Genomic DNA, 17,169 nt, shown 5'->3' with positions numbered 1-17,169 from the left:
CTAGAAAGCCTCCAGACGGCTGGTTAGTTTGTGTTTAGTTTCCACCTTACCAGTAAGTAACACAAACTAGACTTTTTGTTTCTCCTTTGCATGTCACATTTTCCTGAGAAACTACTGATGTTTATGTAAAGGTAAGGGATGCTGCTGCTGTAATTAATATGTCTCTACTGACTGCCAAGTTACTGTCTCTAAAAGATAGAGACCAATAAATATTTAGAAGTGATTGAAAGTTTTTGCATATAGTACCTGTTTTGTGGAAATCTTCATTGCTGAAATAACAGTGGGTTCCTAGGAAAAAGAAAAATAAAAAAGAGTTAAAATACAAAATGAGCTCTATAAACATAAGAATTCTGCTACAATGCTATTTGCTCAACCTAGAAATGCTGAAATTAAACTAGACACTCCTTAGCAATAGTGCTGCTTCTTGTCTTTTGCAGTGGAATAGTTTCTAGCTGTAAGTGAATTAGAATGCATGTACATATCTGTGTGCATCTTTGAAGCAAATGCCACTCCAGTCTTCAAAAAGGGCAAGAAGGAGAACCCGGGTAACTACAGACCGGTCAGCCTCACCTCCATCCCCGGAAAGGTGATGGAACAACTTGTTCTTGGTGCTGTCTCTAGACACATCAAGGATAGGGGGATCATTACGGGCACTCAGCATGGCTTCACCAAGGGGAAGTCATGCTTAACCAACTTGATAGCCTTTTATGAGGACGTAACCAGGTGGATAGATGGTGGTAAAGCTGTGGATGTGGTCTATCTCGATTTCAGTAAAGCATTTGACACGGTCTCCCACAGCATCCTTGCAGCTAAACTGAGGAAGTGTGGTCTGGATGATCGGGTAGTGAGGTGGATTGTGAACTGGCTGAAGGAAAGAAGCCAGAGAGTGGTGGTCAATGGGACAGAGTCCAGTTGGAGGCCTGCGTCTAGCGGAGTCCCTCAAGGGTCGGTACTGGGACCAGTTCTATTCAATATATTCATTAATGACTTGGATGAGGGAATAGAGTGCACTGTCAGCAAGTTCGCTGATGACACAAAACTGGGAGGAATGGCTGACACACCACAAGGCTGCGCAGCCATTCAGAGGGACCTAGACAGGCTGGAGAGTTGGGCGGGGAGAAATTTAATGAAATATAATAAGGGCAAGTGTAAAGTCCTGCATCTGGGCAAGAACAACCCCATGTACCAGTACAAGTTGGGGGCAGACCCGTTGGAGAGCAGCGTAGGGGAAAGGGACCTGGGGGTCCTAGTGGACAGCAGGATGACCATGAGCCAGCAGTGTGCCCTTGTGGCCAAGAAGGCCAATGGCATCCTGGGGTGTATTAGAAGGGGTGTGGTTAGCAGGTCGAGAGAGGTTCTCCTCCCCCTCTACTCTGCCCTGGTGAGGCCGCATCTGGAATATTGTGTTCAGGTCTGGGCCCCTCAGTTCAAGAAGGACAGGGAACTGCTAGAGAGAGTCCAGCACAGAGCCACAAAGATGATTAAGGGAGTGGAAGATCTCCCTTATGACGAGAGGCTGAGGGAGCTGGGTCTCTTTAGCTTAGAGAAGAGGAGACTGAGGGGTGACCTGTCATGTGTTACATGTTTATAAATATGTAAAGGGCAAGTGTCATGAGGATGGAGCCAGGCTCTTCTCAGTGACATCCCTTGACAGGACAAGGGGCAACGGGTGCAAGCTGGAACACAGGAGGTTCCACTTAAATATGAGGAAAAACTTCTTTACGGTGAGGGTGACTGAACACTGGAACAGGCTGCCCAGAGAGGTTGTGGAGTCTCCTTCTCTGGAGACATTCAAAACCCGCCTGGACGCGTTCCTGTGTGATATGGTCTAGGTAATCCTGCTCCAGCAGGGGGATTGGACTAGATGATCTTTCGAGGTCCCTTCCAATCCCTAACATTCTGTGATTCTGTGATTCTGTGATTCTGTGATTGCTATGTTGATTGCAGACATATTGTTTTTCATGATTATTACAGTTTCATTGTGATTACTTTGTTACTAGTTTCACATCTTGAAATTAATTTCTATACTTAATATTGAAACTACATTTAAAGAACCTCCCAGCTAATATGAAAATAATAATGGCTGTATCAAAAAAGGTAGATACTATATATTAAATGTGATAACACTGAAATAAGCAACATATTTTAACCATATCAAGGTGAAAAACCCATTCCTGAAAAATTTTGTTCGTAAGAACAAGCCTTAATCCCAAGCATAATCTTGTTGACTGCACCACACTATTCATGTACAAAGAAATTACTCATATTTGCAGAACACAGAACTAAAACTGGCAAGAGTTTTTTTGCACCCTGGAATATCCATTATTTAATCAACCAAATGGGTCACTAGCAGAGTTACTGTTCTCCTAGCTAAGTCTACCCTTAATTATACTTATCTATAGCAAGCAGATGTCAAACCAATATCTACTTTCTTACATGAGAAACTGTAGGAAATATTTAACAGAGTAAGTACTTTTAGATGTGATTAAAAGAATGCTACACCTTTTAGGTCCAGCTGCTTGAATGGATTTTAATGCTGAGAGTAAAAGTGGCATAATTTGGTTGCAAAGTGTGCAACTCAATTCTGTATGAACTTTATTCCATCTAAGAATCTGCTATTGATCCCACACATCATACTTTTGGTTATGTACATTAATAAAGTCCTTATTAAGCTTTTACACTTGTGTAGCTTTCAACTTTCTTATCCTGAGAGAATTTGATATGGGTCAGTGGATGTTAAGCATGTGGACTTGCCTTTACAAATGGGTTAATAGACCTTATATTAGAAAGCATCAATTAAGTGTAACATTTGAATGAAAATTGAACTCATTAGTTTGTTTGCTCAGCTGTTCAGAGAAATATTGCACAACTGGGGTTAAAAGAGGCATTTGTTGTCAATGTAACAGATATGGAAGACTTTTATTTTCATGGAATTATAAATGAAAAGCATTGTATTCAGCACATTGCAGTTTAAACATCAAAATACATTGTTTATGATGCATGTAGACTCTTTAGTAACTAAAGAAAACTGACATTTGGTTAAGGTATATGTAAAATCTGTTGCAAATTCCTTATTGAAAGATCCATATCTTATGCATACAAATTCTGCTTATTTGACTGAAGTACATTAATGTCCTCTTAAAGGCTTAAATACTTGCCAAAGGAGATGATCTTTCAAGTAAATCAGAACACCAAAATCCTTTTGTGTAATGAATAAATACAAATGTAAAGTAAAATACCAGATTTGAATTTGCCATTAACCATTCTACTTCTGTAAACCTTTTCTGAAATAAAACTTTCACTCCATTTATTTTGTTTCTTTTACTGTTATATTTCCCTGATCTCTGCTAGCTTGGCACTTCTACTTGATTTAGTGAAGAGAATTGCCAAATTACCCTGCATTAACGTAATGACTTTTGTGCGTATAAAAAAGTAAAAAAGCTGGGAGCCACAAATTACTTGTCTCATTTTCTCCTTATAGTTTCTACTTTATTTTTCTGTTAAAAAAAAAAAAAAGAAAGAAAAGCCCCCACATTTCTGCCTTCAAAACAGCCATGGATTGCAGAAACTGAGATACCCATTTTTCAGTGGTATCTTGCGCTCAAAACAGTGGTTTCTGTGCAAGAATGGTATCAGTAAAGGCAAGATTACCCATAAGAAAAAAATAAAAACAATATTGAAAATAATAATAAAAAGATATACAAGCTCTGTTTAGATATCTTGGGTCTGTTCAGAAACCAAAGATAAAGGGATGGCAAGTGAGCGTGATGAGGACATGGTGGCTGGGCCCCTGTGGCAGGTTAGGAGCACAGTCCTTGGCAGCACGTCTGGGGTGATACCACGCGATGCGGGGCTCTCCGAGCATACAAGCATCATCTTCACGCTGCCAGATTAACCTCACCCTCCCAGATAGGTATCAACCCCCCGAAAGCCTGGAGCCTGGGAAATGGTGCCATAAAACGGCACTGACAAAAAGAATAACGTGGGCAATGTAAATGATTTGTTGTTGTGTACAAAACACAAGACATCCCTGGGTTCTGTCTGGAAAGTGTTTGAAAGGTTTATTCAGCCTCGAATTGCAGCAGTGCCTATAGGATGCCTTATTTTTTAGGTGGCTCAGATAGGAAAAATGGGAGAGAGAGATTGTTTTTCACAAAAAAAGTACTAAAGATTAGGGGGTGTTTATGGTGTTTTGTGTCAAACCATGAAAATGAGCCCGTAAAGTCACCTTTGATAATAGAAACATTTTCTTTGTTTCTCACATTATTAGGCATAAGAAAACTGTGCAGACCACTGTTTTTCCTAAAGTACCTTCCTAGAGTTACGTTATGCTAATAGTCTGAATATTGTTAAGAGTTAGTGCATCTATAAAATTTGTGTATTGCATATCTCTGTGGGAGAAGACAGACAAGCTTTATTCCCAGACTTGCACAGATACATATTTGACTACAGCATATAACGGCACTAAGATTCAGAGATACTAATTTATTTTTTAAACCACAAAACAAGTGCCCAGAATGCCATTTCTTTTATCATTAACCGCCAGCTAGCACTGAATGTTTCAAGGTTTATTTTGACTAGTGTCTGGGTCTCAAAATGACAAGCTAATTAGAGGGGTATGCCAGGCTATTCCTTGGCTAGACTGCAAGAAGTTTAGTTTGCAGCTGTCCACAGAGAAATCTACAACCTGACACTTGAAATTTAGCCGCACTTACCCGAAAGACTGTCATTTCTTCCAGCAAGACTTCCTCTAATTCATGCCAAGTCTCCTTAGGAATTGAAACCACTTTAAGAACTGTTCCAATATCTTGAAAAGAAAAAAAAAAATAGTAGTTTTCAGGTGCTTAAGAAGCTTACTTCATTTTCAGAGCAGCCAGAGTTTCTTGAAGTATGTAATTACTTCACATATAAACATTGTGAAGCTACATATCACTGAGCACTCATTGTTCCAAATACCAACTGCTATTTAAAATAACCTAGAAAAACATTGAATTTCAGTAGGACATTTCACTGAAGTCTTTCAATCATCAAAATGCAACAAAGAGGATAAATACTACTACAGTTATTAAAGAACCAAAAGGACTGAAATGCTATTTAAGTGACAGTATAAAATGACAGATGTTTCAATCATTTAATTGAGGAAGGAAATGTACTAAATTTACCCAGGCATGTTTTATTGCCCATTTTGCATATGATGTTTGTAATTCTTAAAATGCATGTGAAGATGTTGTCAGAAGGCTCAGTATGGATATAAAAACATCTGGACAAATGTTGTTAAGACAGATGAAGCTGTTAGATCTCTTAAGTACATGCAATCTTCCTCGTGTCAAACAAAGTACCTAGGACGTATAAACCCCTTAAGGCATCTATATTTCTCTCAGTGTTAGATACTAGTCTTCGCTGAGGGGTAAAAAGTAATACAACTTGTATCTTCTGTTTAGAAGTAGGTGTGTGCCAGCATTTTAATACTATATCGATTTACATTCTTGGGGTTTTGCAATTGGCTTTAACATGAATAAGGTCAACACTTCAAATTCCAGAGCTATAGCCTTTGGTTTTGTGAATATTGTGAGACTTAAGACCATCTCTGTTTTACAGCTTCTGCATCTGTGATTTATCTGTTTGTTTCCATGAACAGAATTTTCAGGGAACAGCAACAAAAAAAGAATCATTTCTAGGCTGGTACACATCACTGCAGACTCTCTGAAATGGAAACTCTCTGGATGTGTCTTTTCTTTTTAACCAGCCAAGTTCAGTGCCATGTAAATATATCATAGGAATAACCACTACATCCCTGAGGACTTTTCATGTTGCACATTGTATATCAGTAATAGTTTAGGAAAATATAAGGCATTTTAAATGGATAAAATTGTCAAAGTAACAGAACAATAAAGGTCAACATTCTCAAAAAAAGATTAACTAACAATTACACAAAATTGAGACATATTTTGTATGTGTATGTATGTATATATTGGTGTGTTAGTTGAAACTTCTGATTACAAAGATGACGGACTCACCTCTTCTATATTGAAAATATGTATAAAATTGAAACAAATAGATTACACAGGTTGAAAAGGTTTTTATAAGGTGACTAACTTAAAAGCTATTGATTTCATGAGAAAATTCTGATATTTCAACTTCTTTACATGAATTTGGATTAAAATATTCTAGAAATCCTAGAATAGACTATAGAACTGAGATAGTAATTTTTCCGTCTGCTCCCCTTTAAGCAGATGTTGGTTTCTAAGCACATATTTTTGGAAGCTTAGAAAGAAGTTATTTTTTTCCACAAAATATCTACATCACTGTTTTCTTTCATTAGCCACAAATTCATAGATTCTTTTTTAAAAAGAAAAAAACAGTTCTTTCTTAAAACAACAACAACAAAGCAAAGCACAGCTTTTTATTTAGGCAGCTACACATACAAACTAAGCTATTAAAATATACTAGATAAGTTGTTTTGGAAGTGGTTTTCATTATGGTTACTTCTATTAATTGAACATATTTAATTCAAGAAATATCAAGGACAATACATAATAAATGAATTATAAACTTTAAAACAACAAGAAAAAATTCCACATTTCTACAACAGAGTAATTCAGAACAACAGATAATTTAACGTTAGTTATATTTGTAATTTAATGGAGGAGTTCATTTCCTTAATTAACCTGATAATTTGATGACTGTGGTTTTGAGGAAAATATATTGTATGGGTAAAAAAGAGAACTCTGATCTAATAAATATAACAGTGTAGCAATGTGTCATGACCGTATTCTGTGTTGGACTATGGCTGTTCTCAGCCACAATCCTTCAAATGCCATATTCTAGAAATAAAGGGGGATTTCTGACAAGACAGCACAAGAGAAGCTGTGGGGCCTGAGCTGGCACTGAGCAGACATGAATTCCCCACATAATGCTGTTTCAAAAAAAGATCTGACTTTTAAGTGGATCCTGCAACAGTTACCGTCGCTTGATGCTTGAGAAAGCCTCTGAGGTCAAAGATACACTGTGTTAATCACTACGGCGGCTCTGGGCAGGCCACAGGTACCAAAGTGGGGCTTTATCTGAGTTCTAGATCAAGTTTTACAGAGTAGTATTTCAAACAATTTCACACAAATGGAATCAGGCTTCTCCTTTAGGATCAATAGGCTCTGCTGAGTAAGATAAGATTACTGTTATTAATTTGCTTTACTGACAGATGTACCTTGACTGTGGCAAACGATCCCAAACATCAGACACTCAGGATATGCATGAAGTGCATATCTTAAATCCTGTTTTTTTCTGATATAATTTCAAGCATGCCGATATGATTATATTTCCATTGAGAAACACACTGGTACAATCACAGTGGGAAAGAAACTGCTCAGCTAAAGATTTCACCCACAGGAAAGGAAAATGTGACCACACTGGATGGCTATTAATTATGTTGTGCTCAATTATCATCAGCTATTCAATTAAAAGGGAAAAAAAAGTATTTCTTCAACATACTGAAGTTCAGCAGCATGTGGGAATAATGCAGATTGCTGCAATGGCAATGGGAAAATACAGAGAAATTTATCTAATCTGATGGGACAGACCTGCATAGAAAAATCCAGTCATACCCCAGAGAGCTTAATTCTGGCTTTGTCATAGGTTCAGATCATCAAATGGAAAACTGGACTGTGACTAGAGTTCCTAATCTGCTCCCTGGTTTGGTCTTTGCTTGGGGAAGATGTAATACGTGCTGATTGTGTAGCTGTTTCTGGTTGCTTTGACTTTGACCAGCCAGCTTAGTGCAGCTTTCTGGCAGGAGGCAGGCAGGGCCTCAGTTCTGCCTCCTTTCCTTTCCCCCTGCGTGGAAGACGCCTTTCCTCATTCTGAAAACCACAATAACGATAGTGAGCTCAGAGAAGCACCTTTTGTGCTCCAGCTCCAAGCGCAGGTGTTGTAATGCCTGCTCTTGTCCCATGAGGGTATAACCTCCTGCTGGAAAAAGAACAGTTTCTATAGACAAAAGTAATATTTCAAGAAATAATAACACTGCACTTACGAAGCTTTGGTTTTGGTGCTGAAATATCTTTTGGCAAGTGCAAGTAATAATCTTTCAATACTTTTCTAACAGTTCTTGGGTACAAATATCAGCAATATTGGATGGGATCCAGAGCACTTACCACACACCTGAATGTTAGTGGTTTAGGGAATTGAGTGAGTGTCTGAATTCCCAGCTCAAAGGTAAGAGCTAGATATCACTGAGGCTCTTTCAGAGGGAGACCTTGCCTGACTAATTTAGATATGAACCACTATACGTAACGATAACTATCTAAAAGCTACAGCTCAGGTTTAAGCAAGTCTTCCTGTACTGTCTGAAAACAGACAGGAACTTCTGTGAAACTATTCATCTTACTCTAATAGAGATCCTGAAGAAAGTATAATGACTCTCTCTCTGGAAGTACTTATCTCTCTCCCTTGCATAAGCCAAGGCATCTTTCTTAGACTGAATGCCAAACTTTGGTGAGATAAATGCCACCTCTTGTGCTCAAGATCAGATATAAATCAGCTCCTTATGTTTGTTCAGCATCATACTCTGGATGCTGAAGGGCTTGTTCCCTCACATCGCAGCCAAGGGGAGTATTGCCATTAATGTTTTTTCTGGGCTGAATCAGGTTATAGACTTGTTGAAAGGCACAAAACACTGCCAATTGTAGATGGCATTGAAGTCTCTAATGTGTGATGGAAAATATGTGTGTTGTGTAAAATCATATGAAACTACTTTTCAATGTTTTATGCAAGAACATATTGTAGCACTGGTATCTAATAACTCAGTTCACAGCTTTAAAGATCTGGAACACTTTCTGTAGAGCTGCATTTCCTGCAGTAAATGTTCTGAATTGTTATGCATGCACTGTGTTTGGTACACAAAGCTTCATCAGCTCTCAGTTTACTCATAATATATTTCAGGCATCAACATGAAAGAGACTTTGAGATTTATTGCTTTGGAAATCCGACTCCAGGTTTAGAGCACCAGAACTGTACTTAAAGCAAGTCAAAAATTGGGCTGTTATAAGACAGACAGCCAGACAGATATTTTTTGGTCCAAAGCCGAAAAGAAACAGTGGGGTTTTGGTTTGATTTGTTTTGACTTCATGATGCCAATGTCTAATTACTAGCAATTATGTTCAATAGAAGTTTAAAATACTTTTATTCAACATAACTGAAACACCAGCCAACTAATGGAATATCTTCAAACGTGAAGAATCAGATCCGCCAACTGCATCAGCATAGTTCTGAAGCCACTGAACTTAGGCAAATGCATATCAGCTAATTTCTGGCCACTATTATTTCTCTTTATTACCTTTCTGGAAAAAAAAGTCTTTTCTGAGTGCATATTTCCACTTTTATAGAATGCCCAAAGTGTATGATTCTGCAAATGCTTTGGAAAGGATATCATGTTTCTATTTGAATACCAGTTCTTAAAATACTTCGCATGTGCCAGATACCTTCGTCTTAAGTAAAATGATGAACTCTTCTGGCTAAAGAGCTGGGCATTTTAAGGCAATATTTGAAATACTTGAAAGGCACACAAGACATTTCCCATACCTCGATACTTGCCCCATTCATGTTAATATTTCTTATGCTGCACTTCAAAATGGGTACCTCAAAATCTACATTTTAATACTAAATTATAATTAATAAGGCAAGATATTTCTAATAAAATTCCCTAATAACAGTAGTTGAAAAGAGAGTGGTTTGATCTTCATCCAGTTGGCGAAGCTCCTTAAGAATTAAGCTATGCAGGCCACAGCCTGAATCTGTAACAGTGAATGTATGTAACAAAAACCTCCTCACATGCACATTTTTGAGTCTTGCCTCAAATTTTCGCATATGTTCACTGGAACACAAATCAGTGTTCTGTCTTTCAGAGTATGAAATTTTATCTGATCTATGTCTCTGTAATGCCTGGAGGAGCATACAGTGTACATTCAAGACTTCTCACCTGTGCCAATGAACATCACATCGTATTGGCCATCTTCTGCATCTACTCTATCTACTACTATCTGTGTGAACTGGTAATCCACGTCTGTTTTGATCATGATTGGACGGTTGTTGATGGGGAATACTGGGTTGTACATGGCTGGATGACTTCTTGCAAATGTTATAACTTCATCGGGAAGGTCTTTGGTGGAATCAAAGCCTCCAAATGTTTTACTGGGACACTGGAAATAAAAAAGAAAATGTTTTACATTTTATTATTGATCACTAGTAACATGTTAGAAATCCATTTCACTGCAATCATCCCAACTACTGCAGTCTATAATTAAATATGACGGGGGATCTAAGTGTTTCATGACAGACAGCAAAAGCTAATTCTGTCACTAAATGTCTTTTTTTTTCATTTTGGATTTAAATCAATATGGTTAACAATGTAAATGATCCTTATACATAATTTTCCTTACTATCACGCAGTGCAAAAGGATTTTCAGTCATTTACTGTTTAGTATTAATCTTTAAGTGGCAGAAGGAAGAAATCCTGAATTATCTAAAATCATTCAATACGAGACAAGCAATTTCAGTATTTGGTTATGTATACAACAGAAAATTAATTAATTATGCCACCATCTTAGTTTCAAAGTATTGTCTTCAGAAATTGACTGGAAATAAAATTCTCTGTGAGGAACCAAATCCTTAAATGCTGGGACAATTCCCTGTTCTACTGATTTTTCAAACTCCTGCTTGTCTCAGCAAGCCTATGTCATCCATGTAGTCCCGATAACATGGATCCTGTTACACTAAATCAAATCAAATGAGTCATGTCCTAAATGTATCTCTTCTCTCTCAATTGATTCGGAAGAAAGCCTCGTGTGAGTGTTGCTGCTTAACAGTGTCACTGTTAATGTGAACAGTTAGGTGAGACAGCTCTTGCTAAAGACCTGAAATAAGTCCTCACTGTTGTGTACCGTGTGGTAACGCAAAAGTTGGTGTCCCCTTGGAATGAAGCTCATCCCCATGCAGTAACACAGTAAAGAGTCCCTTTGCCTCCTTATACAGCCACACATTCTCCCAACATGAGCAAAACGTAGAGGCTGAGAAGAGGAGAGGTAAGACCATGGCTCTGGTATCCCCAAAAATATTCCTCCACTTTCACCTACCTCATGTCCCCATGGGGAGACAAGACTGTGGCTGTTCACTACTATTTGCCCTTGTCTCTTCTGTAGAGTTGTTAAGTATTTTATGAACGATGAGAGATTACTTTAAAGTAAGTATTAGCAGCGTGTTAGTAATGTTGAATGGATGAAGAAAATGAGCAACGATGGCATTAAATCACCAGTCCGAAGATACTCGGCAAAGAACTTGGTGTCCCCCACTCCTAATCTGTTTGGAGATACCTATTTAAGACATATAAAACTCTGAAATCCAGTTGACAATTATTATGTTTGCAGCATTTGAACCTGAAATATAAACAGCTGGTGTTAAAATGCCCTAGATAATTTGCCCTTTATATCCACGTATAGAATATCTTCCAATTAAATTAAAAACCTAGAGGACAACATCTTATTATCCAAGAATACAGACCTTGCAGGATGCTCAGCAGAAGAAATCAATTGTCTTTGCTATCACCTTGATCCACATTATTAATAATTCATCAGAAATGAAATTAAAAAATCAATGTTGTCAAAAGGAGTAGTTGTTATACTCAGCAAAGGGATGTTTCCAGCATGGACATATAAAGGGTAAATTGTCCCTTTTTGGTATATTTGTAAGTAAGCAAATTCCCGCGCTCTGTTCCATTACATGGCATGGAAAGGAGGAAGGGAGGGAGGGAGGGCATTTGATTAATGCATGGGGAGCAGACTAAGCAGAAAGCAAGTTAGTTATCAACATTTTTCAGCCTTTTTATTACTATATGTTCTTGGTCTCTTGTACAGAAATATTACAAAGAATAAATCAAATAGGGTTTTTATAATCATTGGCCAAATCATTGTCTATTTCAAAAATGGTGTTTAAAATTCTACACTTCAATTTTAAATTTTTAAATTTTAACATCTTGATTAATATTCTAACTACAGTTCAATACTAATTACTCATATTAATTAGATAATGATTAATTAGATAATATATGTGAAGAGCTTTATGTATAAAAATCACTACACAAGAACTAAGTATTGTTAATTGCAGCTGGGTAAACGTTGAAAAAAACAGTAAATGAATATTCATTTCAATTTTAAGTAAATGAATTTCAGCTGTGTTTCAATTGCTTGAATATTTACTCTCTGACTCATTTTCTAACAAAGGATTGTACTCTCAGCAATGTTGACCAAGATATATTTTATGCAGGAAAATCATAAACTAGAATTAGTGTCATAATTCTACGGAGTCTAGAGACTCCCAATTCTGAGAGACAGCTTACTGCGTGGATCCCCTGCTTTTATGAGAATAAAGAAACGACAGTAACTTTGTGTCTTTACATCTAAAGTCTAAAGTGCACTACCTGGGCTAGTCTGTGGCTCACATTCATCCCACTTCACTTTGGGAAACTAACCGAGAATAAATAAAACTCTCTTTGCTATAACTCCCTCCCTTGCCAATGGAGTGAAATGGGCACCATCAGTAGGTGAGATTTAGCCCATCCATAGTCCAAATTGCTTGCAGAGGAATCCCAACACACATAAAGTCAGAGTTGTCCTGAGAAGGAAAGTCCTGTCATGTTTACTTATGTTGTGGTCACAAAACCAGAATACACAACACAAGCATTGTCCTTGATGATAATGACACGACTGCTATTGATATTAGCGGGTCTAGGTCAAGCTAATTGGCAAGGTGTTTCATCAGAACTCATGTTTATATACCTGATTGATCCCAGTGATACCAAGGAAATAGAAAGTTTTCATGTGCCAAAAGATAGGCATGAATACAAATGTCATGAAAAAGTTTGGAGAAATGAGCTTGATCTTGGATTTGAGTCAAAGAACTCTTGCATTTAACATCCACTTGAAATTGCTAGCCCCCAGTACACTATGTCAGGTGTTTTGATCAGTCAGGAGGAGGTAACTAGGCTATCACCTAACTGGCCTACTAGGGAATCCAACAGCTACACTTTGGTTGGAACAAAAAGTGCTTTGGTCATAACTGAAGATAGACTCCTGGTATCATGAAGCAGAGAAAGCTTGAACTCTGTTAGCTGAATTCACAGAAAGTCAGGTATGAGTTCAGGATGAGGTACCTCATTCAAGATAAGGTATATACAAAAATCCTCCCTCTTCTCCCAAATATTGTTAAAAGGTTAAAAAAAATTCTATAGATCTTAAAAGAAAAATTCTGGCAACTTCTTTGTTAAATGTGAAGCTGATGTAGAATTGTTTACAAAGTTTTTTAACTTTTCAAAAGAATCATTAACTTTCCTTTCTCTTTACTTGTACTGGGCAAGTCACCAGATGCTCAAGAAGTTTACTGGCACCTCACCTATTAAATTCCTCAGATGATAATCACAGAATCACAGAATCACAGAATGTTAGGGATTGGAAGGGACCTCGAAAGATCATCTAGTCCAATCCCCCTGCTGGAGCAGGATTACCTAGACCATATCACACAGGAACGCGTCCAGGCGGGTTTTGAATGTCTCCAGAGAAGGAGACTCCACAACGTCTCTGGGCAGCCTGTTCCAGTGTTCAGTTACCCTCACTATAAAGAAGTTTTTCCTCATATTTATGTGGAACCTCCTGTGTTCCATCATTCAGCACTGTTTAACTGCAGTGTGATCTGGAACTGAATCACTATAAGAAGCTCAGGTTTTGTTTCTCCCTTTCCTTTCCCTGTTTCTTGGAAAAGGAAGCCACAACTCTGACATCTACAGGAACTTCAAAAACTTTTCTTCTTTATTCTCAACAGGTTTTCAAGCCATCAAAAATACATCCAATTTTATCACTTTAGAAAAAAAAAGATTATTTTCAGCCAGAAATATCTCTCATTTTAAAATGCAGTTTTATTCTACTAATACAATAGAATGATTTTGGCAACTGTGAGGGGAAAAAAAAAAGATCTTGAGAAGGATTAGTGTCACTGGAAGTGGGCTAGGAGAAATTGATGGCCTCAGCCACTCTTTAATTAACATCATTTATGGTGGCATGGCCTCTTGCATTACATGATGATACTGCAGGGTTATGTAGAATTGTATAATTTGTGATCACATTCGCCTTTAGGCAAGAAAAAAGTTTACAATGAAATCTGAACATCTTTGCACTTTCTTTGTGAATCTTAGTATAAGTATGTTATGGTGGAATTGTAAGGGTAAAATCCATTCTGAGAGGGTAGCTAGAAAAAATAGTATGTGTAACAACTGTATTTCCCTACTTTTGGCAAAAGATCCGGTGGCTTAGGTCACCTGGCCACCTAGGGGCTGGATTCAGGTCCCTGCTTTTCTACTTGTTCTTGGGAATTTGATCAAGTTATTCTTCTCTCATATGGATCTCAGTTCAAGACCCTCAGACAAGTCTTGGAATAACTCACAGCCTCTGAGGCAGGCAGAGCTGTGTTGTCAGTCTCTAGGGCAAATTTTGAGTTGTGCATTCAGAATCTCAATAGAGCTTTGAATGACCTCTGCTCAGGAATAAATGTAACAGAGCCACTGTGCAGCAGTCAGTTCTTCATCTCAGTCTATTTCTATGACAGAAAAATGTAACACTCGTCTTTGTCTGTAGTTTTACATAATATCTATTATTTGTTTTTGTTTAGAAGAGTTAATCAATACTGGAATCAAAAAGGAATATGACTAAACAGAATAATGAACACTAACTTATTAAGTCTGTCAGACTGAAAGGAAGATGACATTAGCTATACAAGAAATACCAAAAATTTCTACTCATTCACATTTCCACAGGGGTGTAAAACAATACAACTTCAAAAAACCCCTCAGACATATCAGCATTAACTATAGTAATTAAAAAAAATTTTTAAAAGTTCAGCATCAAATGAGAAACGTAACCTCTCCTGTGCTGTAGAGCCTGTATTTTAACTCTGGAAAAAATTAGGAATCCCTTCAGCAGTCATTGTGAGGGAGCGAGGAGTGCTGAGGAATCTGGCTGTCAAGGGAATCTGGCTGTCAAGGAGCCACTGTTTTCTTTTACTTAGGAACTCATTTTCATTAGGGTGAGCATATATATTGTCTAACTGTTGGAGATCAGTTGAAAGACCAGGTTTGAAGGAACAATTTCAAAACATACCAGGCAAAAGCAGAAAATCTGATCATTTAAAAGAAACGATCAAAGTTATTCCTGGTTTGTTTTGTGCCTTATATTTAAGGAGACTTTTCAAATAATATTATAGACAGATATATTATTTACATTTATATTTACATGTTTATATGTATACATTTGCACACATATATTTAATCTTCAACAATGGTATTTCAGAACTTAAATGTGCCAAGCTGATTTATACTAGCTAAGGAGCTACCCCAATATATACAATTAATGCTTTTTTCATAAATGTCCCATCTTCTTAGACTACTGGTAATTTCAGAGGCAGTTAAATATTTCTAGAATGTGACGACATCAGTTAGGAGTTGTAAATATGGATGTCTTACATACACTGATATTTTAGTTACTCATAAACTAGAAACAGAGAAACAGGTAGAAGCATAGATTTTTAAAAATGCCAGTCGAAGTTAGAAATGATTATAGTCACTCTATCATCCATTGCAGAAGTATCTTCTTACTGTACTAGATTTAATGTCGAGAACAATTGAAAGTTTCTTAACAGCCAGGCAGATGCTCTGTTTTCTGTTCATTCTCACTAAGAATGACTCAGTCAATATTTGGAACAAAGACAAATTCCAAGCAAAGGATAATGCAGAGCAATTTATTAAACATTTGACTTTCCATAAAATTCTCCAGCCATTGCTCAAGCTTCTGCTGAAGTTGTTAATATGAATGCCAAAATTAAAATCCAAATGAAGTTGTTATTGCAGTTTCATACTTTACAAGAAAACCAGGACATTTTGGACCTGGAAGAATTGTTAGCTTTCCCTTCTGCCAGCCTATCTATTTCATTATCTTTTTCAGTTTCTTTCCTGGATCTCAGCTCAAGGACCATGTAGTGTGTGAAAATATTTTCCATAGTTTTCCCTTTTTAGATTACTATATTTCTTAGGGTACTTACAGTTCCTGGCCGTGGATATGGCACTCGCCCTTGGTAGGGAACCCACTGGTAGTTTGGGCCATCTCGGTGGGCATAGGGACCAAGAAATACCCTCCTCACATCAGTCATGCTGTACATACACACTGCTGACCCCTTGAAGATATTACTGAAAATGAGGGGAGAAGAAATCAAATCAGGTTCTTTAAATTATCAGTTCGTTTAATCGAGTGGAAGAGCTACGGGAATAGCAGCTTGTTACTTTCTAATTTATTGCATGTGCTGATTATCAAAACTCTGACATGCTCTCAGAGCAATCCTAACTCACCTCCTGTGAAAGTTCAGCAAAACCGATACGATCTCTCAGACATTTTCCTAAGCAGATGGCTGCTATTCCACTATTTAAAACATATTGTCCCCAGAAGGCCAAAGCCCCAATTCGAGTGAACTTCATCGGGGCTGTCCCTAGAGGACTATTCAATTCTTTCCTACGCTTTGCATTTTTCTATTTTTTCTAGCAGTCTCTTCCGTCATTTGGGCAGCACACATGCAAACTTCAGTGTTGTTTCTTACCTTGAGATTTCTTACAGAAGACAGTAAGGACTTGTAAATCTCCCTCTTCTATGCCTGGTTATCACTAGAAATATTCTTTCTGTTTAGAAACTCAAACTTTTGTCCTTCACAGATAAATATGGCAATGCAACCAGTACTGCAAACATTCCTCAGGCCGCAGTTACAAGTATAATTTTGGTCTCGGTGAAAGCACAATGAAACCAAAACATTCAAGTCACAGTTATGTGTGATACAATAACAGAACTTTTGAAAGATTGTTAAACTTTCCAGATTTCAGCAATATTTTTTACTACTACCTCCTTGAGTAGCCAATTTCTCACACCACAGATTTTCTATTTCACCCTGCTCCCAAACAAGCGTATTTATGCCTGTGTTGTTTTTCCAGGTCTGTGTGAAAAGGGCTACAAATTCTGATCCTCACTATTAAAAGCCATTCAAGGGCAAGAACAGCCTGAGAAACTGATAGTCTTTGTGATTACTTGCTTCAGG

General features: G+C 37.5%; 1 protein-coding gene across 1 annotated transcript in view; it reads right to left on the bottom strand.

Moving 5' to 3' along the window:
* Nucleotides 1–17,169, bottom strand: part of SEMA3A (semaphorin 3A) — a 177,766-nt gene that overhangs the window by 18,400 nt on the left and 142,197 nt on the right. Inside the window, exons 11-14 of the mRNA XM_068400555.1 lie at nt 16,132–16,276; nt 9,974–10,193; nt 4,716–4,807; nt 247–288 (exon numbers count right to left, since the gene is read on the bottom strand). Of these exons, the coding sequence (XP_068256656.1) occupies nt 247–288; nt 4,716–4,807; nt 9,974–10,193; nt 16,132–16,276 (499 nt within the window). The remainder of the gene's footprint in view (nt 1–246; nt 289–4,715; nt 4,808–9,973; nt 10,194–16,131; nt 16,277–17,169) is intronic.

Source organism: Nyctibius grandis, chromosome 5 (genome assembly GCF_013368605.1).
Source record: "Nyctibius grandis isolate bNycGra1 chromosome 5, bNycGra1.pri, whole genome shotgun sequence".
In the NCBI taxonomy this organism is placed as follows: Eukaryota; Metazoa; Chordata; class Aves; order Nyctibiiformes; family Nyctibiidae; genus Nyctibius; species Nyctibius grandis.
The sequence above is the reverse complement of the archived record's forward strand: the minus strand, read 5'-3'. Positions and strand labels throughout refer to the sequence as shown.